The 25,640-nt window shown below is 45.5% G+C and overlaps 1 protein-coding gene across 5 annotated transcripts in view; it reads right to left on the reverse strand.

Moving 5' to 3' along the window:
* sptan1 (spectrin alpha, non-erythrocytic 1) overlaps positions 1-25,640 on the reverse strand; it is a 51,637-nt gene that overhangs the window by 3,366 nt on the left and 22,631 nt on the right. For 2 of the 5 annotated variants that reach the window (XM_038970744.1, XM_038970741.1), the window contains exons 13-44: positions 25,338-25,542; positions 24,854-25,035; positions 23,803-24,169; positions 19,624-19,841; positions 19,374-19,466; positions 18,976-19,110; positions 18,598-18,746; positions 17,071-17,269; positions 16,745-16,849; positions 16,515-16,547; positions 16,367-16,402; positions 15,154-15,201; positions 14,120-14,211; positions 13,853-13,997; positions 13,467-13,748; positions 13,126-13,323; positions 12,475-12,725; positions 12,197-12,359; positions 11,617-11,631; positions 8,536-8,667; positions 6,541-6,678; positions 6,089-6,193; positions 5,609-5,817; positions 5,248-5,490; positions 4,874-5,105; positions 4,497-4,656; positions 4,261-4,337; positions 3,940-4,149; positions 3,445-3,741; positions 3,049-3,161; positions 2,206-2,223; positions 498-552 (exon numbers count right to left, since the gene is read on the reverse strand). In XM_038970744.1, the coding sequence (XP_038826672.1) occupies positions 498-552; positions 2,206-2,223; positions 3,049-3,161; positions 3,445-3,741; positions 3,940-4,149; positions 4,261-4,337; positions 4,497-4,656; positions 4,874-5,105; positions 5,248-5,490; positions 5,609-5,817; positions 6,089-6,193; positions 6,541-6,678; positions 8,536-8,667; positions 11,617-11,631; positions 12,197-12,359; positions 12,475-12,725; positions 13,126-13,323; positions 13,467-13,748; positions 13,853-13,997; positions 14,120-14,211; positions 15,154-15,201; positions 16,367-16,402; positions 16,515-16,547; positions 16,745-16,849; positions 17,071-17,269; positions 18,598-18,746; positions 18,976-19,110; positions 19,374-19,466; positions 19,624-19,841; positions 23,803-24,169; positions 24,854-25,035; positions 25,338-25,542 (4,905 nt within the window). The remainder of the gene's footprint in view (positions 1-497; positions 553-2,205; positions 2,224-3,048; positions 3,162-3,444; positions 3,742-3,939; positions 4,150-4,260; positions 4,338-4,496; positions 4,657-4,873; positions 5,106-5,247; positions 5,491-5,608; positions 5,818-6,088; positions 6,194-6,540; positions 6,679-8,535; positions 8,668-11,616; positions 11,632-12,196; positions 12,360-12,474; positions 12,726-13,125; positions 13,324-13,466; positions 13,749-13,852; positions 13,998-14,119; positions 14,212-15,153; positions 15,202-16,366; positions 16,403-16,514; positions 16,548-16,744; positions 16,850-17,070; positions 17,270-18,597; positions 18,747-18,975; positions 19,111-19,373; positions 19,467-19,623; positions 19,842-23,802; positions 24,170-24,853; positions 25,036-25,337; positions 25,543-25,640) is intronic. The other 3 variants (XM_038970745.1, XM_038970742.1, XM_038970743.1) reach the window with 3 other exon arrangements.

The following is a 25,640-nucleotide window of genomic DNA, read 5'->3' on the forward strand; positions in this document are numbered from 1 at the left end:
TGGTCTGCTTGAAACATGTTGGCATTACAGACTCGGCCAGGGAGAGGTTGAAAATGTTAGTGAAGACATTTGCCAGTTGGTCAGCGCATGCTCGGAGTACACATCCTGGTAATCCGTCTGGCTCTGCGGCCTTGTGAATACTGACCTGTGTATTTTATTCCTCCTGATATTATTTTAAATTCTGCATTATTTGGAAGGGCTCGTAAAGAAACCATTTCACCGTAAAGTTTACACCCGTTGTATTCGTTGCATGTGACAAATACATTTTTATTTGATTTGAAATAGCCAAGATGGCCCCCCATACGTTTCAAATGTTTATTTTAACCCTAAACTGGCACACCTGATTGTATTAGTCAACTAATCACTAAGCCTTTGACTAACTCAATCAGTTGTGCTAGTTTAGGCTTAAAACAAAAATGCAAAACAACAGGTGGGGCCTGAGGAGAGGGTTGTGAAACCCTGGTCTATAGCATAAATGATGAGGGATTCTTTCTTACCTTGGTTGCCTCAAGTTGTGATTCCAAGGTTCCGGACTCTTCTACCATGCAGGACCTAGATGCATACACACAAGTGTCAGGGGAGAGGACCTTGACAGGATGATCAAATATTGGGATAGACAACATGCCACAGCCATCAAGATCAGGTGATACAGTCAGTCACACCAGCACACAGTCTCAGAGTCTGCACCCACACCCATTTACTTGTAGGAACCCTTAGATCCAACCCCATTCCTACCTTGAAATTCATTCTCATTTTGATAAGATCCATTTCATATATTTGAATACACTAGAGGTGTGTCAAGAGATTCTAAACAAATCTTGAAATGTACTAATTGAAACCAACCAATGATTTTTGTAAAGAAGCAAAGTAAAGATTTTTCTGAAACCTCAATATTTTTGGGAAAATTTCAGAGAACATTTGGTGAATTAAAAAAGGGGAAACAGAAGTACAAACACACACAAAAAAAACTTTACATCACTCAAAATGTTCAGAGCAACCCCCCCCCCCCCCCCCCCTCCCTCCCTCCCAATGCATGCCAAAGAAGTCAACTCATAGCCATGGTAACCTATACCATGCAAGGTTAGGGCTACTGTGTACAGGGCAGGAAACTGCATTTAACCCCGAATCAGTTGTGAATTAGTTTCAACCAAAAAATATAGATATTTCAACACATTTTGCAGTGTCCACCCCTAAATTTGGTGAAAGAAATATCCCCAAAAGATGAAAGTGAAGACTTTTCACTCCTTTAAAACAGTGCTCAATGTTGCCAGACTCAAAAAGAGTATCCAGACCAATCATGAGGTTGATCTTAGTTTCAGGAAGCTACATTGGGGTGACGTTAGTAGAGATGTAACTGAGCAAACCGATCTCAAATGGTGGCTTTTAGAAGTGTATGAAAACAGTCAACCCAGAGGGCGTGATGGAAGTAATGAAGGGTGAAGGAAAGGCGAGTGAGGGATATATGGAATGGAAAACCATGAGAAAAAGGAAAAGACCTTCCGGAAAGATCATCACCGACTTCATATTGAATGACACGGACAACCCGTCGATAAGCTATGCTATTTAGAAAAGGAGGGAAGGATGAAAATAAAGTAAATACCAACAGAAAGAGGGAAATTAGAGACAGACAAAAGGGAAATTATACAACAAAAACTGTCAAAGGGGGGGGGGGGGGGGGGGAGCTTACAGAAACTCAGTAATAATACACAATACAACTTGGATTCCCTTGAACATAGTGATACCTGGTCCAGTTTTACCTTTACTTGACAGATACCTACCTACCTGGTGGTTCTATGTTAACCAACATATATCATGCAACATCTTGCCACCAACCTGACAACAAACCTCTTTGGTCCAAAACAATGTCACTCCAATCAACCCTCATTGATTTGACCCCATTCACACAGTCAGACACACAAACACAGTAGGGCAGTATCACAAAATTTCAATGAAAATAAAGAAAAGACGAAGCAGACTAAACTCTTTGGTCCCATAACCTGCTGTATGTAAAATGTGTGCTATATCTTGGAAAATAAATAAATGTGACTCTGAATAACAAACAATGATACTTGTTTCCAACATTAGGGATGTTTTCCTAAAATTAAATCCGCTTCGTGTTTTCTTCCCTTGCCATGATACTAATGAGTATTGCGATACTAGTATCGTCCCAGCCCCAACTGAGAGATAGTAAAATGTGATATTAACCCATCCAGAAGATATGTCCTGATTAGCAAAGTTATCCAAGCATCAGCGAGGTAGCAGCAAGAGAGAGGGAGAGGAAAGGGTGGGGGGGTGGGACGGGAAAAGGGAGAGAAAGAGACAACAGTTAGAAACACTAGGCAGGGACAAAATGGTCACTCCATCATCCTCCCCTAAACAAACATATACAGACACAGAAATAGTGGGAGCACAGGAGCATCTGCAGTATGATCCCGTTTTTATTTCTAAACGTTCACAGACCACTTGTGCGGTTGTGTAAAAGTTGTATCAGTGGTCCCCCACCCACCTCCCAAAATCTACAGAACATATGATACACTAAGCATGCGTTGCCTGGGGCCAATTCAGTGAGGAGCAACATTCAGAGCATTGCAGATATAAATGCAAGGTGTAGAATAGAGAAACTGTAAAGAATCATGTCAGTTTCATATAACAAACATTTATCTGCAACATTTCACGTTGCGCTCCGATGAATAGCAGCTTCCTGTTCTCTATGGCTGAGAACATTGTGGCAGAGAGAGACAGGAGGCAGATTTCTGAGCAGCAGGCACTTTTAAATTCCAGGTAGCTCCATTGATTTCTCATTGTTGTAAGAGAATCTAAAGAATGATGCATGCAACATTTAAAGACATCTCAATGCTATTCATGCAGGTGACGTTATTCAATGAACTTAAACTACATTCTTTAAACAGCCACAAGGCCTTGGAAACGTCCCCATTCTATTCCTAGAAATAGTATTAGATTCCTATCTATTAAATTGCCAAAAGGAATGTTGATAAATGGAGTTCTGTGAGTGCACTGTCTTCCTAGCACAACAGATCCAGGCCCTACCTGGTCTCCTGCAGCCACTGGTGGAATGCATTGGCGTGCTGCGCAAACTCCTGCCGCAGCTTGTCATTCTCCTCCTGCCTCCTCTGCTCCTTCTGCAGCTCCAGCTCTCGTTCCTATACAGACAGAGAGGGATGGAGATGGATGAAGTGCTTCCCAGACATGATGCAGATCAAGACATCGGCCCCCAGAGGCCCTCATTGGTTCTGGACATAAGTAGAGCATTACAGTGGGGAATAGGACAACATGAGATGTGCATGTCCTCCTCACCAAGCCTGCTCCTCAGATACGTTAGTGCTGTATAGCCAATTCATATGGTCGTTGTCATGCCAATTGGTTGGTGATACAGCACAAACAAATCTGGGACCATGCTACCTCCCCCCTCTTCTCCCTTCTAACCTTGATGATCTTCTGCAGGTTCCTCCAGGTCTCTTCCAGGGCCTCCATAGTGAACCAGGTGTAGGGGTTGGACACCACCTGGTAGCTCTTGATCTGCCGGTCCAGCTCGGCCAGCTGGTTGAAGTCGGCCTGCGCCGAGCTCAGCGATGAGCGGAAGGCCTCGTGGGCGTCGCGCAGCGCCCGGATCTCCTCCAGCGAGTTGCAGCGCACCGGATCTGTCAAGTCCTCCTCAGCGTTCTCAAACCAGCTGTTGAAGGCCGACGCCTTCTTGGCAAAGGTCAGGAACAGGTCTTCCACCTGGAGACAGAAGCAAGATGGAATCGATGGAGGTAAGAGGTCCACATCCACTAAGGTTTTTGACTTCGTAGGTGAAGGATAGTCTGATATTCCTGTTCAAAATATGAACATTAACAACGATGATATCTATGAATAGTAGTCATGATATCCTCATCGTAAGCTAAATGACAATTATCCGTCATCATAGTCTTTACATACCTTCCTGAAGTGCTCCTGGGCCTCCAGCAGTTTCTTCTTGCGGGCCTGTGAGTTGTCGAGAAGCTGGTTCCAGCGCTTCATGAGGGCAGCGTGGCGCGCCTCGATGGCCTTGGACTGGACGTGCTTGGCCGCCAGCAGCTGGTCCTTAAGGGCCGTGATGTTGGTGATACCCTCCTGCTGGAAGGCCTGCAGCCCTGCGTCAAACGTCTCCTGTGGACCCGAAGGGGGAACATGAGGCATAGGAGAACGTGTCTAGCTTTCTTGCACAAAATGGCTGCCGTAGCATCACTCATTTGGGAGCTACATATTGCTACACAGTACCTGCTTAGTGAGCAAGGTCTGCACAGATGAGAGATCTCGTCCGTAGTCATCAGTCTTCAGGCTGTTCTCCTTCTCGCCTGAACAAACAACCAGATAGTATAAATTCAGTGCTACACTTAAAAATTAAACAATGCTCTCATCTTTCTGGGAACACACGCAAAAATCATATTGCAACACCAAAGAATGTTGAAGCCTCATCCCCTAAACCTTCCCCCTTCTCAGGTCTCAAACCGTACCGATCCAGGACTCCACCACGTCAGCCTTCCAGTTGAACTGCAAGAAAGCAGAGTTCTCATCCAGCTTCGCTTTTCTCATTGCAGCGGCCCTCTCCAGCTCAGACACCTTGCCCCGCAGGGACGCCATCTTGGCTGAGATGCTGTCCACGTGGTGGTTGTTCTAATGGAGGGATGGACACAAGCAAAATATGCATTTAACTGTATGGGTGAATTGACAACAGCCAAGGTAAGTGGAAAATCATTGTAAAAGTTAGTATTTTTTGTGTGTGAACTATTGCTTAAACACTAATTCAGCTGGTACCGTATGAAGAGACGGAAAGGCTATTCATTTGATATTTTATCATTTTCTATACGACAACAGTATTGTCAGTGTTTACCTTCTTAATGAGCTCGTCTCCGTTGGAACACACGTCATTCACTCTGTCCCTGTGCACGGAGAAGTCAGTCTCAAACGCCTCATGCTTCTTCAACAGGCCCTGCACAGCAGCCAGGGTATCCCCGTAGTCTTCACTTCCCACCAGGTTCAGCTTCTCGTTAATCCAGGCTTCCTCCTCTTCAACATTCGCAACAAACTGCTGGTACTCCAGCGACTCCTCCAGCCTCTGTCCCCTGATCACACACACAGATTAACACTCAACATCATTAAATGTTTAAGATGATAATGGCGTTTCATTGCAAAGCAGGCCTGGGAATATGTGTGTGTGTGTGTGTGTGTCAGAATGTATACGCGTGTCTGTGTTCCAAGTCTAACCTGGCTGCAGCCAGGTCCTTCAGCTCCATCCAGTGCTCCTCAAACTGGGCCAGCCTCTGCTCAATCTCATCCTGGCCGATGGTGTTGTCATCAGACAGCTTCTTCCCTGTGTCCTGCACAGACTGGATGGCCGGCTCATGGGCCCCCAACTCAGCCTCCAGCCTCTTGTGTTTCTTCCTCAGATTCTGCACTCCTGTCAAATCACGTCCATAGTCCTCCGAACTCACTAGCAATTTCTTTTCTCTGGATAGAGAACAGAGAGTGAAAGAGAGAGTGTTAGTAATCACAATGTCTCAACATTGAAAAACCCTCAGACGTTGACTTGCATCCATTCCTCCACAACTCCAGGGTGCGTTCTTACTTGATCCAAGACTCCTCGTCGTCCAGGTCCCTGAAGAACTGGTGCAGGCGGTGAGACTCGTTGAGCTTTGCACGGCGGCCAGTGGCCATGCTCTTGATCTTGGCGAAGCGTCCATTGACGGCGTCGCGCTTGTCCTTAACTTGGGTGGGGTCGAAGGCCGTGCTGGCCGTCAGGCTGTCAGCCTGGCCGTTCAGGTCCTTCAGACGATCCTGTGGACGGACAGAAAGATGTTCAAAGCACTAGACTGAACTCAGTGGATGGCTTTGTACAAAAACATGCTTCATAAACTTGGAAGTTGTTCAACAGAGGACACTTGGTTTGGTTGCCATCGAAAGCTTTCAGTACGAGGCAGCGTCACCTTTCAGCCAGTCAGCATATATAGGTGTGTAATCTGACAGATCCTTTAGTACATCAAGGCCCCCAGCTGAGCCCAGCATCAATCCCGGTTTGACAGAGATACGGGGACGTTGAATACATTACCTCATGAGCAGAGATGTCGGCTTCCAGAAGCTGGTGTTTCTTCAGCAGGTTGTTGACTGAGGCAAGGTCTTTGCCATAATCCTCAGAGGCAAGAAGGGCCTCGACCTACACAGAGAAAACAACAATTATTTTTTCCAAATCTAATCTCAGCCTCGTCTTTTGTTTTTGTTTTCCTACAGCACAGGTAGGCTAATGGGTTATTAACAAGTCAAATCCATTTAAATAAGAAAACTAAATAGCCTGACACAATCTCAGATCCAGAGGTGATGTTGCTTTTTTGGGTGTCTGTCCAGTACTTAATCTGTGCAGGTCTCAGATAAATCCTATTGAACATCAAGGTTTTCAGTACAGAATACACAATATTAGCATCTTTAACTTTGAGAATTGTGTGGTGGATGGAGATTTGAACTTAAGTGAAAGTAGTCTCATATTGACATCTTTCATTATTTTACCTCAGAGAGCCAGAAGTCAAAGTCCTTGATGCCAGTGTTGAAGTTCTGCTGCTTGTTGGCTTCTTTCAGCTTCTGGCTCTTCTCTGCCGACTTGTTCACCAGGAACTGCCACTGCTCGTCCAGAGCACCCAGACGCGACTGGTGAAACACACACCCAGGTTAGATACCCAGCTTTAGAACAATAGATGTTAAATGAGGCAAGAATCGGTTCACGTAGCTTGAATGCCATAGGAACAGTTAACATTCTGTCTGCAATGTTATCACCATATTTTTCTCAAAGGCTTTCATCCTTGAAGTGGCATTGTAGAAGCACATTTAAACTCAGTTTTTCACAATTACTGACATTTAATCCTAGTTAAGATTCTCTGTTTTAGGTCAGTTAGGATCACCACTATTTTAAGAATGTGAAATGTCAGAATAATAGTAGAGAGAATGATTTATTTCAGCTTTTATTTCTTTCATCACATTCCCAGTGGGAAGTTTACATACTCTCAATTCGTATTTGGTAGCATTGCCTTTAAATTGTTTAACTTGGGTCAAACGTTTCGGGTGGCCTTCCACAAGCTTCCCACAATAAGTTGGGTGAATTTTAGCCCATTCCTCCTGACAGAGCTGGTGTAACTGAGTCAGGTTTGTAGGCCTCCTTGCTCGCACACGCTTTTTCAGTTCTGCCCACAAATTTTCTATAGGATTGAGGTCAGGGCTTTGTGATGGCCACTCCAAAACCTTGACTTTGTTGTCCTTAAGCCATTTTGCCACAACTTTGGAAGTATGCTTGGGGTCATTGTCCATTTGGAAGACCCATTTGCGACCAAGCTTTAACTTCCTGACTGATGTCTTGAGATGTTGCTTCAATATATCCACATAATTTTCCTCCCTCATGATGCCATCTATTTTGTGAAGTGCACCAGTCCCTCCTGCAGAAAAGCACCCTCACAACATGATGCTGCCACCCCCGTGCTTCATGGGATGGTGTTCTTCGGCTTGCAAGCCTCACCCTTTTTCCTCCAAACATAATGATGGTCATTATGGCCAAACAGTTCTATTTTTGTTTCATCAGACCAGAGGACATTTCTCCAAAAAGTACGATCTTTGTCCCCATGTGCAGTTGCAAACCGTAGTCTGGCTTTTTTATGGCGGTTTTGGAGCAGTGGCTTCTTCCTTGCTGAGTGGCTTCTCAGGTTGTCGTAGTAAGACTCATTTTACTGTGGATATGGATACATTTGTACCTGTTTCCTCCAGCATCTTCACAAGGTCCTTTGCCGTTGTTCTGGAATTGATTTGCACTTTTCGCACCAAAGTACGTTCATCTCTAGGAGACACAATGCGTCTCCTTCCTGAGCGGTATGACGGCTGCGTGGTCCCATGCTGTTTATACTTGCGTATTATTGTTTGTACAGATGAACGTGGTACCTTCAGGCGTTTGGAAATTGCTCCCAAGGATGAACCAGACTTGTGGAGGTCTACAACTTTTCTTCTGAGGTCTTGACTGATTTCTTTTTATTTTCCCATGATGTCAAGCAAAGAGGCACTGAGTTTGAAAGTGGGCCTTGAACTACATCCACAGGTACACCTACAATTGACTAAAATGATGTCAATTAGCCTATCAGAAGCTTCTAAAGCCATGACATCATTTTCTGGAATTTTCCAAGCTGTTTAAAGGCACAGTCAACTTAGTGTATGTAAACTTCTGACCCACTGGAATTGTGATAGTGAAATAATCTGTCTGTAAACAATTGTTGGGAAACTGACTTGTGTCATGCACACAGGTGTCCTAACCGACTTGCCAAAACTATAGTTTGTTAACAAGAAATTTGTGGAGTGGTTGAAAAATGAGTTTTAATGACTCCAACCTAAGTGTATGTAAACTTCCGACTTCAACTGTATGTAAATATTTTTTGTGTATGTATTGTAACAAGTATAATGTGTATGTATAGCAACAAGTATGAAGTGTATGTATAATAACAAGTATGATTAAAGACAGAGTGTGTGTACCTGAACCGCATCCTCACTGCCGGAGCAGGCCCCTCTATGGATGAGGGCGTTGCCAGTGTCGATAACCCCACGGATGCGGTCTGCGTTGGCATGCAACTCCGCCTCGAAGGCCTGGTGCTTCTGGTGCTTACTCTGAGCTCAGGCAGGGGAAGGGGAGAGAGAGCAGGAGTGAGAACTATGGGAGGCAGTGGGTTGGTGGTGGATGGGTGACATCTCCCTTAGATTGTGTGAAAACACAATCCGGTAGGCTACTTAGAAATAATGTGTTGGTAAGGGTTGATGTACAATTTGAAAATAAGGAGGCTGAGTACAGGTATATATATTAGAATGGCACTTTTATAAGTGGCAGTCATTTTTCATGCATGTTTGTGTTTGGAGAGTAAATGTCTCCTAACTTGGTGCTATTGTTGATGGATATATACACACATAAATACATTAAGTCTACATCCAGGAGATGACTGCATGACAAAATCCACACAGAAGGTGAGGTCATAAAAAAAGATGATGTCACAAATGTGAAATTCAGACACCACCAAATGAGGACAGACAATGTGTCGGACTGACTTCTACAAGACAAGACACACCAAGGTGACAAACACAAAATGGAGTTGGAACAGACCCACGACAAATTTTACTTTTCAAGAGTACCTAGAAGAGGTCAGGGTCTTTTCAAAACTCGTTCCACAATGTTTTTACACACCGAGAGAGAGCAAACAATAAACACCTTATGCGAGGTGTCTGAGCTAGGGCTGTGGCGATCACGGAATTGTCAGCCGGTGATTGTCAAGCAAATAACTGGTCGGTCTCACGGTAATTGACCTTTGTTAATTAAACACATTTAGCATCTCCTGGCTTCCACACATAGCCTACAAGCCATTTTTAAAAAGTAAAAAAAAATCCATGTAATATAGCCTATACCTTCACAATAAATCCATTATTTATTTTAGACAGGTCTAAAGAAGCATGATATGAAGAAAATGTGGTCTGTCAGAATAAAAGAATAGCATACTCTGAGTTGTCCTTATGTTAGAACCTGATGTGTCTATGCCAAATGGCTGCGGGCTATACTAGTTCATTTAGCAGACAAGATTAACTTAGAATTGCATGGCATTATTTAATAGTATGAAGAATACAATTGAACAATGCTGAATAAAATATAAATATTTTCTTCAAACGATTTGAGGGAGTGCGCATATATGAGGCTATTCTGTGTTGAGAGGTTAACAAAGAAATAGGTACTCCTATATGCTTAATTTAGAGTTATTAATGTAACTTTAGTTGTTCTACAAACGTTGGGCTATATGTTTTGATTTTTAATACATTGTAAGGCGATTGTAAGGCGACTCTAATGATGATTTGAAAAAAGTTGCTTGAAAGGCATGAGCCCTGCAATGCGCACCTCGTAGTAGGCTATAAGCGTGAATGTTCCATTAATGGAAAACACCATTATCAAAAGTGACCGCAAATGCAATTATGCATGTAATGCTTTTATTATAAAAGGTGCATTTTAATGGTGAAAATTATTTCCCCCAAACTTGAAACTCCCGCGCTGCTTATGTATGCCAGTTAGGCTCTACACCCCTTGTAAAGCGGATTAATGTGCTTAATTTTAAAGAAGTTATTTGGCCACTTTAGTTGTGATACAAACCTTATTAAAACATATAGGCCTATGGGCTAGGCTACATGAGGTGTACGACTATGATTAGAAAAAGGCATTGTTTCTTACGCTGGGCATCATTCACAAGTGATAATATATAATTAACAAGTGATTGTCTGATTGGTGACAATATTAGCTTTTTCTTGATTTAATCTTGTCTTTACATATAGTAAATAATATATGAGACATTGGCCCATTATCGTGCACCTGTATGGAAACAGGGCAGCGGGAAAAAGACATGTCATCTATGCACTTAAATAGCAAATGGAGGACACTTTTCCCTGTGGTTTATTTTCATGCCAGACAGGTAGGCTATACTCCTGTTGTAAATATAAGCAATGTGCTTAATATTAGGAAAGTTGAGAAATAAATATGGTAGGCCTAGCCTATAGAAAGCTGATGGGATCCTCCTTTTTTTAATAGACTGTTTTCTCACGCAATTGCATAGCCTATAGAAATGTTACACAACATGAGCTCAAAGTGTTTGATTAGATTTGATAACATTTGATTTAACATTTAACATTTAACATTGATGTCAGAGTGATTAGAGGGACAATAGAGTGCTGAGTACCAGGCAGTTAGCAAGTTTGGTAGGCTACTAATGACCATCAGCAGAATCAGAGGTTGGAGAAGCCTTATTACTGTGACTAAACGGTCATGTGGAATTTGACCGCCGGTGTGGCGGTAATACGGTCACCGCAACAGTCCTTGTCTGAGCTATCCTTGATGTTTGATAGATCTTTGGCAATACTTATTTTACGGCTAAAGTATGGTTTTTGTTCACAACCATGGCTGCTGCTAGCATACATATCTCTATGATTGTCTCTACATTAGCTACAATAAGGCAAGGCACAACAATTCTAAGCTGGAGGTCTCCTCTCTCTCCCTCTCAGGTCAATGTATTTGATACACTACAGATTTGCTAAATTCAAATTTACATTGCAGTTTTGATAGATGGAATCCATTGTTTATTTTACACTAAATGTTTTATGAAATTATATATCAAGTTTCTGTTATATTAAGATCAGAACATGTTTAGACATTTCAAGATTTATAGGAATATTTAAACAAAAGCAACAATATGTGGAGCGTGTTTGAAGATGACCATACCTCAAACAAGCAAAAAAAGAAAGAAAACCACAAAATATGGAAGCCACGACCAGCAACTACACAAAGTGACATTTGCTAAAATGATAACAGAACTACAGTCATGTACAAACATGTGCGTTGATGGCAGAAGATGGGGGGGGGGGGATGAACACATGAATGAAACCCATACAAAAAAGAAGCAGGCACTCGCGAGTGCAGAGGAACACGGAAAATAGACAGATGGGATGGCGTTCTACATCAAACAAGGCACAGACGTGGACATATAACAGGAAACCTACTTTGGATGTTAGTTTAGCTGACACTATTCAACTTACCAGCAGCTTCGACAGCTATAAACAAGACAATAAAACAGAGGAGAGATTCAGTCCCATATAGACACAACACATGGGGTTGGTTCAGTAGTCACAGGAGTAGAAGTAGTAGTCATTGTTAACAAGGAGCAACAAGACATTAAACTGCAGTATTAAAATCACTGGCAAGTTAGATGTCATTCAACGTATATTAACAAACCCTCACACAAAATTGGTTAACCATCTATTGAAACAAAAATACAATGAATTAAGTCATTTGATCGTGATCTATTGAACAGGTCAAAGTGTTTCATCCGACAAGAAAGTCTTGACAGGCTAGGTAAAAATTAACCCTAACCACTGCCAGTGGGTCAGATATGTGTTATCCTACTAATGGGTATGGGGCAGTAGGGTAAACTGACCTTAAATATGTGGATAGGGGCAGCCCATTGAGATGGTTAGAGGGCGTACTTCCCATGGTAAAAGTCTTCCATGGAGCTGCCCATGCTTATCATTGCCTTTTTTGGCATTTGTGCCCTCTATGTGGCAGCATGCTCAAACCTTTAAGGGTGGAGCCCTGAGTTGCTGCTAGCCAATCCTGTACCTGGATGTTGGTGGGGTCCTTATAGGACTCATCTGTAGCTGTCTGCAGCTTCTCGCTGATCCAGGCCTCTATCTCGTCCACGTCGCGGCTGAACTGCTGCAGCGTCTGGGACTCGCCCAGCTTGGAGCGCTTCTCAATCATCTGAGCCTTCAGACGGCGCCACCTACAGGCCGGGAGGACAAACACTTAAGACTGGAGCAACAACGAACAGGCAGACAGTTACACACAAAGATGCCCACAAAGTCACACACACGGTCATCAAAAAGAGAAAGACTGACCTGTCCAGGACTTCATTGCGACGGTTGAATATCTCTGGTTTGGCATAATGATCCGCGCCAACCAGCTGGTCTGCAAAGGACTGCAGAGCAGCGATCTTCTCCTCCTGCACGTTGATGGCCTTGTCAAAGTCCTCGTGTTTCTTGATGAGAGCCTCCACGCTGTCCAGGGAGTCACCCTTGTCGTCGCTGGCCAGGAAGGCCTCGCGAGCCGCCATCCAGTTCTCAGCCTGTTCACAGTCACGGTTGAACAGCTGAGGGAGGAGAGCAGAGAGAGAGGGGAAAAGAGAGAGGTTATTCACTGGCAGTGGATGTTGTATAGAGGCTAGTAATTGTTGTCATGACCTGTTGAGTGTGGTAAAAAAAAAAAAAAAAAAAAACGAACTTTTTTTCTGTGGGTTGGTAGACACACACAATAGATTAGGCCTTGTTCAAAAGGTGTCAGATCTGGTGCAACGGAACATACACTTATGGGGACACAGAAACATGTCCTTGAGTTCAAATGGCCAAAAGCCACTGAGACAAGACGTTTGGTTTTGGAAGGATTCGTCTGGTACTCTTAAATGTGCCAGAAGCAAAGATCAGCAAGAGGAGGTTTCTAAGAGGGGGTTTCTAAGAGGGGGTTTCTAAGATAGTGTGTGCCTGCGTTTATACCTGGAGCTCCAGGCACTGGTCGAGCATCATTCGTCTCTGCACCCAGGCCTTCTCCAGGTCTGCCCTCTCGTGGTCCAAGGCCTCCAGCTTCTGCTGGATCTCAGGGCTGGCGTAGTGGCCGCGCGCCAACAGCTGCTGGCCAAACTGCTCAAAGGCCTGGAAGGTGCCCGCACGGGCGTCGATCTCAGTACGGTGCTCCTGGAGAGAATACGGGGAGGGTAAGAAGGTGTATTTGATGGACGAGAACTTTGTGTATGTTGATATGTGAGATCAGACTTATCTGGTGTCCATAAGGAGACAGTGGATGGACAGTACCAGTGCAGTGTGTGTAGAGGCAGTACCTGGTGTCTCTCTAGCAGGGCCTCAGCCCCGGTCACGTCCTTGGCCAGCTCTTCTGAGGACACCAGGCCTCGGATGCCGTTGATCCAGGACATGAGGTCCCTGAAGTCGGAGAGGAAGCGCTGCAGGTCGTGGGAGTTGCCTAGCTTATCCTTTCGCTGGTCGGCGCGCCCCACCAGGCTGCTCCAGGCCGTATTGAGCTCTGTGCACTTCTCCTGGATGTCGTCCACCGCCTCCGGGTGGGACTGGATCAGACGCTCCGCTGTCTCCCCCAGGGAGTTCACCTGGAACCGGAAGGAAAAGGGTCAGTATCGTCTCTAAACAGCAGAGCAACGAAAGTGTGTGACTGTGTGTGTGTGTTTGAGAGACCGACTGTGTTCCCTCTCACCTTATCTCCCAGGGCGGCCAGGTCTCTCTCAAAGCCCTCGTGTTTGCGCTGAAGGGCCTGAACGCTGGCCAGGTCGTGGCCATAGTTGTCTGTGTTCAGCGCTTGGTTCTTCTCCTCGATCCACTCCTTGGTCTCATCCGCATCCCTGAGGACAACAAAAAGCAGCCATTTCAATTTTGACTCAACACCAGCCATTTTGTTTCATGTGCGTTGTAATATTGAAATCCACCCACTGTTTCTTGCTCTCAACTGTGTTTGTGTGTGTACCTGTGGAACCTCTGCACTTCGTGGGCACTGCCCAGCATGTTGCTCCTCTCCTCGGCCAGCTGCTGCAGGGATCTCCAGCGGTTGTTCAGCTCCTACAAACACACCCCCGGAAATGTATCACCCAATCACAGAGCTAAATGGAGCTTCGCCAGGAGTCAATCACTCCCATGAGGCCTCTACCCAGGTTTCTGGAACCCAGTGCTCCAATTTAGCTGATTCAAATTGAGGGAATGTTTTAATGTATTGATAAGTTACTTATTTTTCAGGATTTTATGATATTTAGACTATTGGTTGTATATCCTCCAGGTTAGGATTAATTCCATTTGAACTCAATAAATGAAAAATATATATATTTCATTTATTAGTTGAATATGAACTCGTTTGCATTGACAGTTAGAATGGAGCCCAATCCTGGTAATCTTGACTTAAACTGATATCAGTGGTGAATATCAATCGTGAATCAGTGAAAGTGCTCAAAGATTCAGTTTGTGCTCTGCGTGTTTGACAGAGAGACTGACGTAAAAGGAGGGTGTTGAACACAGATGAGGGGTTGGTGACGAGGAAGAAGGTAAGTCAGACAGGGAGAGGGATGCATGGTGATGAGAACACACAAAATGGAGAAACAAATGACAACAAAATGCTAGGATTACAAAGATGGTGTTGAGGCATATTTCAATGCCTTTTTGTAACAGCCATCCTTCCTTCTGAAAACAAATAACAATGGTTAAAGAAGAGGGGGATGAGACAAATGAAAACCGGAACGAGGGACAAGGCCATTCAATGACATCGGTCACATGATTAGAACAAAAAGGAGTGTGGACACGGAGACCAGACCAGGACGATGTGCAAGACAATGGAACTACAGGACGACAACGAACGCACGGCAAGACCACAATGAGACTGTTGATGGAAGGGTTTAGTCTCCCGAATAAACACGATGCAGGTATGAGACGAGCCAGGAGGACATAATGCAAGGGCGGAGGAGGGGGTGGGATCAGGGGCGGGACAGATGGAGTGGTCTTTAAAAATCTTACCTTGATAGTATTAAAGTTAGCCGTCGTTTGAACAGCCAAGCGTACATTCTACAATCAAAGATGAAAAAACCAGATCAGAAAGGAGGGAGGAGAGGAAAAGGGGGGAGGAGGGAAGGAGGATTTGGACAATAACAGAAAACACCACACCAGTCACCATGTAAGCGCAGCAGGGAGGTAAAAGCTGCCCATGTCTTTACACGGTTGCCCAAGAGACAACCGGCACCATCACCATGGCAATAGAAGACCAGCAGAACCTGAAGTGGACACTGACCCCTAAAGTGGACACTGACCCCTAAAGTGGAAACTGACGCCTAAAGTGGAAACTGAACCCCAACGTGGACTGCTACACATACAGTGCACTGGGTAATATGGACATTTATGTGCAGGGTGTGTCCATAGAGAGCCATATAATAAATACTGTTCTAATTCTATTTATATGGGTGAGTCAACATGTCTGCTTTGGTCTTTTCAGGCTGCTTTACATTTAAAAATGACCTGATTTTGAGGAATAATGTTTACCCTAATGAGTAAACAGCTAGTAAGTAAACAGAGTAGCTACTTAACAGTGGAGTACAGCTACTCTGTCTTTTATGAACTGGGTGGTTCGAGCCCTGAATGCTGATTGGCTGACAGCCGTGGTATATCAGACTGTAGACCACGTGTATGACAAAACATGTAATTAGAGCAGTAAAAATACATTGGTAACCAGTTTATAATAGCAATAAGGCACCTCAGGGGTTTGTGGTATATGGCCAATAAACAACGGGCTGTATCCAGGCACTCCGTGTTGCGTCTTACGTAAGAACAGCCATACACCACACCCCCTCAGGCCTTATTGTTTAAGTAAACTTGTAGATAGAATGGCGAGTACCACTGCCAGGTCTTCCATTCTTTTGTCTCTTGTTTGTGTTAACAAATACATCTTACATTAACTGATGTAAGCTCCTATGAACAAGGCTGAGTTAGTGGCCATGATTTAGGTCCATTCAAATAGTTTTGACTCCCACTGTGTCAAAATCCACAATACAGTTCAATCATGCTCAGGTTCATATGACAAGTCCAGATTGACAGGCTGCTGCATGCTGTCCAATCTTAGCAGTTGATGTCTGTTATGGACTAAAACATTAAAATAAGGTTGGGACACAAAATGTTTTGTTTGGAAGCACATGAAATCATGTTGATTGGTCATGTTGTCAGAAGACGAGCGTCTTACCTTCCATGGAGAGGCATTCTTGTTATCAGCCTCATCCTGTTGGAACAAAGAGCGGAATTTGGGTTGACGTTGATGGCACATCTATACATTTTGATTGCATTAACTTTCCTTACCAGTATAATGTATTGCAACTGTGAAATTGTCTTACCTGGCCAGGAGCAGATCCCAGCATCACTTGTTCCTAGAGAGAGGAGAGAAAGAGAGAGAAGACGAGAGAAATGTTGCCGTGAGCTGAAGTTAATACATTTGATTTGTTTCAAATAATGTACCAAATTATTTTTACAAATCCTCATAACATTCACTCCATATGCTTTTATCATTGACCTCTAATATGAAAAGTATTTAATATCTCCGCAGTGGTTGGCTACACCATCCTACCTGAGCTTGGACCATGGTTGCCTCCTCGGCCATCAGGCCCTCAGACTCCAGCTCAGACGCCACCTTGTTGATGTCCCTCAGACGAGACTCATTGGCCTTCAGGTCCTGGTAGTCAAACAGACAGAAGACAAGACAGTCAACACAAAACTCATACCAGTATTCACCAATGTACTGGGTGAGATGGGACAGCATAGATTAGAAGAACTGAGTAAGTATAATGCACACATTGCTCCTGTACTTGAACATGATTTTTAAATGCTTCTTAGTCCAGTAAGTAATCTAGTGTCCTTCTCCTACTCCTGGCGGCCATGTTGTGTGCGGCATACCTTCTGGAAGTCGTCAAACTTCTTCTGCAGCACCTCCACCTGCTCCAGGTCGGAGCCCACCTCCTCATTGGTGAGGGCTCCCTCCTTCTCGTTAATCCACTGCTGTAGTTCGTTGGCTTCGCGGAACAGCATGAACTTCTTGCAGCTCTTCTCCAGCATGTCCTTGCGCTTCTCGCCCAGCTCCTGGAGAGTTCCGTACCTAAAAATACAGGATAAAGGCTTTCAGAATTCCCTGTGGGGGGAGACTGGGTAGTGGAAATAACGCAGAAGTGTCAATACATGATGATTTACAGGGAGAACTGAGAGCACTAGGGTTGTTGCCAAAATTATATTTCAATTTGGATTAATAATTGAGCAAATCTTTAAATACCGGTAGACCTGCAGGGTCAGCCCTAAAGTGCACACCTCTCCACTGTGATAACTGATGTGTGGTGAGCTTTCTGGCGCAGCACAAATTGGCTGCCATGGCATCCCTCAGGTGGTTGCTACACATTGGTGGTGGATGAGGTGATTCCCCCTTACTTTGCTCACAATTTCATAAGATGCCATCGGAATGACATAATCAGTCAGGTTTGTAACATGGCTGTCTATGATGCAGAGTTAAAAACACGTCTATACGCTCTCATGGAAAAACAGAACGCAAGTGAGAGCTCATGACACCCACAGGCAAGCTGGGAGAAAAAAGGAGTGAGAAAGACAGATGAAGCTTCTATCCTTCTGTTGAATAGAAGACATGTTGAATAGAAGATGAGTGATGGATATAAGAGAGAGAGAGAGAGAGAGCATGCACACTGGAATCACAGTCACAAGGACCACGACATCGACATGGGTATTGATTGACATGGTATTAATTGAGGGAGTGGCAGGAATGGCAAATGGCTTTGCCTGTGGCGATGCGTGGTGGCTTCGCAAACACGACACCTATGGGGACACTGGTCCTACTCACAGTTCTTCCACCTGCTTCATGCGTACAGACACACTGCACGCCTCCTTGGCCAACGGCCTGCTCAGTCCAGACATGACATGTGCAGGCAGGCAGGCGTTAGTGGTTAGAGAAAGAAACAGAGATAGATGGAGAAAAAGGCAAAAGGCCGTTAGTGATAGAGAGAGAGAAAAAAGTGTGACTCTCTGGGCTGTTTCACTAAGGAATAGAAAGGGATACAAAAAGAATTTGAAGAGAGAGCGAGACAGAAAAGGGAGCGCGAGACAGAAAAGGGAGAGACAGAAAAGGGAGAGAGAGACAGAAAAGGGAGAGAGAGACAGAAAAGGGAGAGAGAGACAGAAAAGGGGAGCAAGACTGGGGCATCAAAGAGGTAAATGTTATTGGGTTGAGCTCACATGGACATTTCTTCAAGTCAGGAAACAGAATACACAGTTAATTAACCCATTAGGGACAACATGTCCTAAGTTAAAGGGGTAAAAGTGGTAAATAACTATACAGAGATGCAGGAGTGTACTGAAGAGAAGTACTGGGGATAGGGTATTTTGGAACTGGCTTAGGTGGAGGGAATAGAAGTAGTCCCTTACTGGTTCTCAATCTGATCCTGGCGCAGGCCGATGCTGCCCTGCTCATCCAGCAGGTTCTCTCTGGAAGAGGACTGGGTGGGATCCAGCTTCTTGACGTAGGCTGCCGGAACAAAACCCTGGCGGTCGTTCACCTCCACCTTCCACCAGTCCTACAGCAGGGGAGAGAGGGGAGGTCAGGAGAAAGGACCACAGGAGAAGACGTGCTCTTTTTATCCCCCATAAAATATTAAGAGATATGTCCCATACTATATTGCCTATATCCTTCCAATTCTTTCCGTTCTACATCAAGTGCCTAGTCATGGGTATGCCCTAGTAGTTGTTTCCGGTACAAGGCTTTTGTTCATCTCGCTAAGACGCTGTGTGGTTGTGTGTGTGTACCTTGTTAGTGCTGTTGAGCAGGGTGAGGATGTCTCCCTTCTTCATGGTGACCTCGCGGGGGCTCTTCTCCTGGTAGTCATAGAGGGCCAGCACCAGCTCTTTACCCGTCTCATCATCGGTGGGAGCCACTTGTTGCTGCAGGTGAGATGAAAAATAAGGATTATAGGTGTAATCTAGAAGATGGCAACATAAACATATCAGGTTGTGTATATGATAGACCGGGAGTAGTAAAGAAATTATTGATTTGTTGGACCTCTGGTTCTCAGATGTTTGCATGGATGAGAAAGTTGTATTATCCAAAGAATGTGAACTAGCTAGATAAAGCATTCATAAGCTGTCAAATGGTTCATATCCATTTTACAATAATGCTAAAGATACAATGTGGGTTCCAGACTTACCCTACAGGTTTGGGCCTGCTCCTTCAGAGCCTGGATGCTGCTTCCATAGGCACTCAGGTCAGACATCAGGGCTTCGTGCTTCTTCAGCAGGGCCTGGGGAAGAGCAGACAGGGGTGAGTGTCATCTCCACTTTACATCCTACAACCTTCTACATCCAAACCTATCCTCAAACAATAAAGTATTCATTAATTAATTCACCTCCTTCATTTACCCGCCTAGATAGTCAAATGTCCCTCTCCGCCTCTCTTACCTCAGCAGAGTCCTCGTCCTTGCCGTAGTCGGGGCTGCTCACAATGGGCTCCTTCTCCCTCATCCAGGACTCTGCCTCGTTGGCGTCGGCAAAGTACTGCTGGGCCTGCAGCGAATCCTCCAGGTCCTGCCTGCGCTGCCCGGCCTTGCCCTTCAGGGTGTCCCAGCGGCCGTTCAGCTCCTCCAGCTTCACCTTCACCTCCTCTCCGGCAAAGTGACCTAGTGGGGACCACGGGGAGAGGGGGATAGTTTATTTATTGGAGGGAAAATCATTGAGAAAAATATATTTTACAATAACGACCTGGAGAGCGTGGTTGGGACAATTCCATTTCAGTTCAGCCAATTCAGGAAGTTAATTTAAATTCAAATCAAAACAAATTGTATTGGTCATAAACACATATTTAGCAGATGTTATTGTGGGTGTAGCGAAATGCTTGTGTTCCTAGATCCAACAGAGCAGTAGTATATAACAATTCACAACAATACACACAAATCTAAAAGTTAAAGAATGGAATTAAGAAAAATATAAATATTAGGACGAGCAATGTCGGAGTGGCAATGACAATAATACAGTATATAAACTCAACAAAAAAGGAAACGTCCTCTCACTGTCAACTGCGTTTATTTTCAGCAAATTTAACATGTAAATATTTGTATGAACATAACAAGATTCAACAACAGACATAAACTGAACAAGTTCCACAGACATGTGACTAACAGAAATGGAATAATGTGTCCCTGAACAAAGGGGAGGGGGGGGCAAAATCAAAAGTAACAGTCAGTATCTGATGTGGCCACCAGCTGCATTAAGTACTGCAGTGCATCTCCTCCTCATGGACTGCACCAGATTTGCTGTGAGATGTTACCCCACTCTTCCACCTAGGCACCTGCAAGTTCCCAGACATTTCTGGGGGGAATGGCCCTAGCCCTCACCCTCCGATCCAACAGGTCCCAGACGTGCTCAATTGGATTGAGATTCAGGCTCTTCGCTGGCCATGGCAGAACACTGACATTCCTGTCTTGCAGGAAATCACGCACAGAACGAGCAGTATGGCATTGTCATGCTGGAGGGTCATGTCAAGATGAGCCTTCAGGAAGGGTACCACGTGAGAGAGGAGGATGTCTACCCTGTAATGCACAGCATTGAGAATGCCTGCAATGACAACGAGCTCAGTACGATGATGCTGTGACACACCGCCCCAGACCATGACGGACCCTCCACCTCCAAATCGATTCCGCTTCAGAGTACAAGCCTCGGTGTAACGCTCATTCCTTTGACGATAAACGCGAATCAGACCATCACCCCCTGGTGAGACAAAAACGCGACTCGTCAGTGAAGAGCACTTTTTGCCAGTCCTGTCTGGTCCAGCAACGGTGGGTTTGTGCCCATAGGCGACATTGTTGCCGGTGATGTCTGGTGAGGACCTGCCTTACAACAGGCCTACAAGCCCTCAGTCCAGCCTCTCTCAGCCTATTGCGGACAGTCTGAGCACTGATGGAGGGATTGTGTTCTTGGTGTAACTCGGGCAGTTGTTGTTGCCATCCTGTACCAGTCCCGCAAGTGTGATGTTCAGATGTACCGATCCTGTGCAGGTGTTGTCACACGTAGTCTGCCACTGCAAGGACGATCAGCTGTCCGTCCTGTCTCCCTGTAGCGCTGTCTTAGGCGTCTCACAGTACGGATATTGCAATTTATTGCCCTGGCCACATCTGCAGTCCTCATGCTCCCTTGCAGCATGCCTAAGGCACGTTCACGCAGATGAGCAGGGACCCTGGGCATCATTCTTTTGGTGTTTTCCAGAGTCATTAGAAAGGCCTCTTTAGTGTCCTACGTTTTTATAACTGTGACCTTAATTGCCTACCGTCTATAAGGATGACAGGATGCTCTCAACTGAGCATCTGTAAAGGTTTGAGGGTCTTAGGGGTCAAGCTGAATTTCTTCAGCCCCCTGAGGTTGAAGAGGCTCTGTTGCGCCTTCTTCACCATACTGTCTGTGTGGGTGGAAAATTTCAGATTGTTATTGATGTGTATGCCGAGGAACTTGAAGCTTTCCATCTTCTCCAGTGCGGTCCCGTCAATGTGGATAGGGGCGTGCTCCCTCTGCTGTTTCCTGAAGTCCACGATCAGCTCCTTTGTTTTTTTGACGTTGAGGGAGATGTTATTTTCCTGGCACCACTCTGCCAGGACACTCACCTCCTTCCTGTGGGCTGTCTTGTCATTGTTGGTGTAGGAATATGTCGAAGATAAATACACAACGCAGAGGGTGAGAGGACTAAAAACTAGAGTATTAATGGTCATTAGGGAATTGTAAATAGGAGTTCAATTCAACATCTGTTCAGAATCTGTGGAATGTCACTCCTGAACTCAGAGCGACGTGTGCTACCTGTGCCACGTTTTCATTGGTATGTATATTGAGTCGGGGGCAGGATACTTGTTATTTGGCCATTGGCCAAGTTGTATTGCAAGAACTTCTGATGGTCAACCCCAAGCTAGGGTGGGGGGAGTTATAAATGGCATCCTGTTCCTTTGTTCAGTGGGGAAAAGCTGAGGACGGGAGACTGAACATCTACCTCCCAGCATAACATCTTGATTTGTCCTCTCTGAATAAACCTATTTTTCTCCCCATGATTTGCTTTGGAGTTTGTGTTATTGAAGAATAACATCAGTTGCTAACATTGGTAATCAGGTCTACTATTGTTGTGTTATCTGCAAACTTGATGATTGAGTTGGAGGCGTGCGTGGCCACTCAGTCAAGGGTGAACAGGGAGTACAGGAGGGGGCTGATCACACACCCTTGTGGGGCCCCAGTGTTGAGGATCAACAAAGTGGAGGTGTTGTTTCCTACCTTCACCCCCTGGGGGGCTGCCCGTCAGAAGTCCAGGACCCAGTTGCACAGGGAGGGGTTCAGACCCAGGGTCCCAAGCTTAATGATGAGCTTGGAGGGTACTATGGTGTTAAAGGCTGAGCTATAGTCAATGCATAGGTATTCCTCTTGTCCAGATGGGATAGGACAGTGTGCAATGCGAAGGCGATTGCATCGTCTATGGATCTATTGGGGCGGTATGCAAATTTAAGTGGGTAGGGTGTCAGGTAAGGTAAAGGTGATTTGATCCTTAACTAGCCTCTCAAAGCACTTCATGATGACAGAAGCGAGTGCTACAGGGCGATAGTCATTGAGTTCAGTTACCTTTGCTTTCTTGGGTACAGGAACAATGGTGGATTTCTTGAAGCAAGTGGCGACAGCCGACAGATAGGGAGAGATTGAATATGTCCGTAAACACTCCAACCTGCTGGTCTGCGCATGCTCTGAGGACGCGGCTTGGGATGCCGTCTGGGCCGGCAGCCTTGTGAGGGTTAACACGCTTAAATGTCTCACTCACGTCGGCCACGGAGAACGAGAGCCCACATTCCTTGATAGCAGGCCGCGTTGGTGGCACTGTGTTATCCTCAAAGCGGGCGAAGGTGTTTAGCTTGTCTGGGAGCAAGACATCATGTCCGGGACGTGGGCTGTTTTTCATTTGTAATCCGTGACCGTCTGTAGACCCTGCAACATACATCTTGTGTCGGAGCCGTTGAATTGCGACTCCACTTTGTCTCTGTACTGACGTTTTGCCTGTTTGATTGCCTTACGGAGGAAATAACTACACTGTTTGTATTCGACCAGATTCCCAGTGGTTCACGCTTTCAGTTTTGCGCGAATGCGAATGCTGCCGTGTATCCACGGTTTCTGGTTTGAGTAGGTTTTAATAGTCACAGTCAGAACAACATTGCCTATACACTTCCTGAAGAACTCAGTCACCATGTCTGTGTATATATCAATGTTATTCTCGGAGGCTACCCGGAACATATCCCAGTCCGCGTGATCAAAACAATCTTGAAGCATGGATTCCGATTGGACAGACCAGCATTGAATAGACCTTAGCACGGGTACTTCGTGTTTGAGTTTCTGCCTATAGGAAGGGAGGAGCAAAATGGAGTCGTGATCTGATTTGCTGAAGGGAGGGCGGGGGAGGGCCTTGTAGCCATCCTGGAAGGGCGAGTAGCAGTGATCGTGTTTTAGCAGCGCGATTACTAGAGTCAATGTGTTGAATTTAAATGGAATTGACCCAACCTGCTAGATAGTCAACAGGTGAACAGTTGAAAAAGGTGGCAGTATGCATGTTAGTAAGAGCCGGCTTACCTTCCTCCACCATGGCCTCTCCCTTCTGGGTGACAGCCTTGATGCGGGGTTCGTGGCCGGCGATCTCCGCTTGCAGGGCCTGGTGCTTCTTCAGCAAGTTCTGAACGCCAATCAAGTCTTTGCCCCGGTTGGTGGAGGCGGCGATGGGCTCCTTCTCCCGGATCCAGGTCTCCTCGTCCTCCACATCTCTGAAGAGCTGCTGCAGCCGCAGCGAGTCCGATAGCTTCTGCTTGCGGGCAGCCATAGGGTCGCGAAGGGCGTCGTAGCGCGCCATCAGCGCCTCCTGCTTGCGCTTGATGTTGTCAGCGTCAAAGTGGCCCGCCTCCTGGAACTGACGCGCCTGGATGGTGATGCCGTCAATGCGGTCCTAGAGAGGGGAGAGAGAGTCGGTCAGTTAAGTGTTGGCAGTAAGTCAGTCAGCAAGACTTACCTTGTGCACTGACAGACAGTAGTCGACACAAATATTTGAATGCCTGAATATTGTAGACCATAATAATGTCTCTGCAACTGGGCTATGAAGTACTTGGAGTGGCAACTCCCATAAATAAAATCACAGAGTATATATTTGCCAGTCAATCAAAAACCTATAGATCAGCACAGTCCAGCTTTTTCTAGGAACTACAAGGCATGGACGGGATTCTTATAATTAGAGTAGAAACGCACTAGCTGCTCCCAGAGGTAAATGCAACAGTGTCTGTTAGTAGTTTACTTTTTGGTTCTGAAAACATCTAGTGATGGCAGTCAGTCAGTTACCCGGCGGTGATTTAAGCAATAAGGCACGAGGCTGTGTGGTATATGGCCAATATACCACGGCTAAGGGCTGTTTTTATGCAAGACGCATTGCGGAGTGCCTGGACACAGTCCTTAGCCGTGGTATATTGGCCATATACCACAAACCCCGAGGTGCCTTATTGCTATTATAAACTGGTTACCAACGTAAAATAAAATGTTTTGTCATACTTGTGGTATACGGTCTGATATACCACGGCTGTCAGCCAATCAGCATTCAGGGCTCGAACCACCCAGTTTATAAATGACAGTAAATCATTACCTGGTGTGCGGCCACATCGGCCTCCAGCAGGGCATGTTTCTTCTGCAGGTTCTGGACGCTGGTCAGGTCCTTGCCGTAGTCATCGGAGGCCAGGTGGCCCTCCACCTCGTAAAGCCACAGCTCAATGTCCTCCACATTCCTGTTGAACTGCTGCTGCTGGTTAGCCTCACGCAGCTTGATGCCTGGGGGGAGGGGAGAGAGGAGAGGGTGGTGAGGAGAGGTTTAAGGGTGGATTAAATTAAGTTGGATGTAGGTATTGAAGGAAGGGCAGTTCTAAATTTGTAGGTTTGGTTTCAGATCTTGGGGCTCTTAAATGAAACCTAGTGTAGTGACTAAAAACTAGCTTAAAACATAAATGCGCCTTTTTTGCAGCGCTCCTCTACAGAGTAACTAGCGTCGCCGCCATTTTATATTTCCTCCACTGGAGGCAAACTCAAAATGGTGGTCGCCATAATAATAACAGCCTCACTCACACTCATCTCACCTTTGAGCTCAGTGGCCTCCAGCAGCTTCTTCCACTGGGAGCTGACCTCGTCCATGCGGACCGACACTTCGTCGGCGGCGTAGTGCTTTCCGTCCAGGAGCTCCTGTCCAGACTTCTGCAGCGCGTCGATGCGGCTCTGGTTGGCTGACAGCTCCGCCTCGAAGGCCTGGTGCTTCTGGACCTTGCCCTGCAAGTTGGACGGATCCTGGGGAGAACAGAAAGAGCAGAGAGATAGTGAAAGGAAGGGGTTGTTATAAGTATTAGGCCATATTACTGGGAATAAGGAACTGTGTGGTTCACAGT

The sequence above is a fragment of the Salvelinus namaycush genome, chromosome 31 (assembly GCF_016432855.1).
Source record: "Salvelinus namaycush isolate Seneca chromosome 31, SaNama_1.0, whole genome shotgun sequence".
Lineage (NCBI taxonomy): Eukaryota > Metazoa > Chordata > Actinopteri > Salmoniformes > Salmonidae > Salvelinus > Salvelinus namaycush.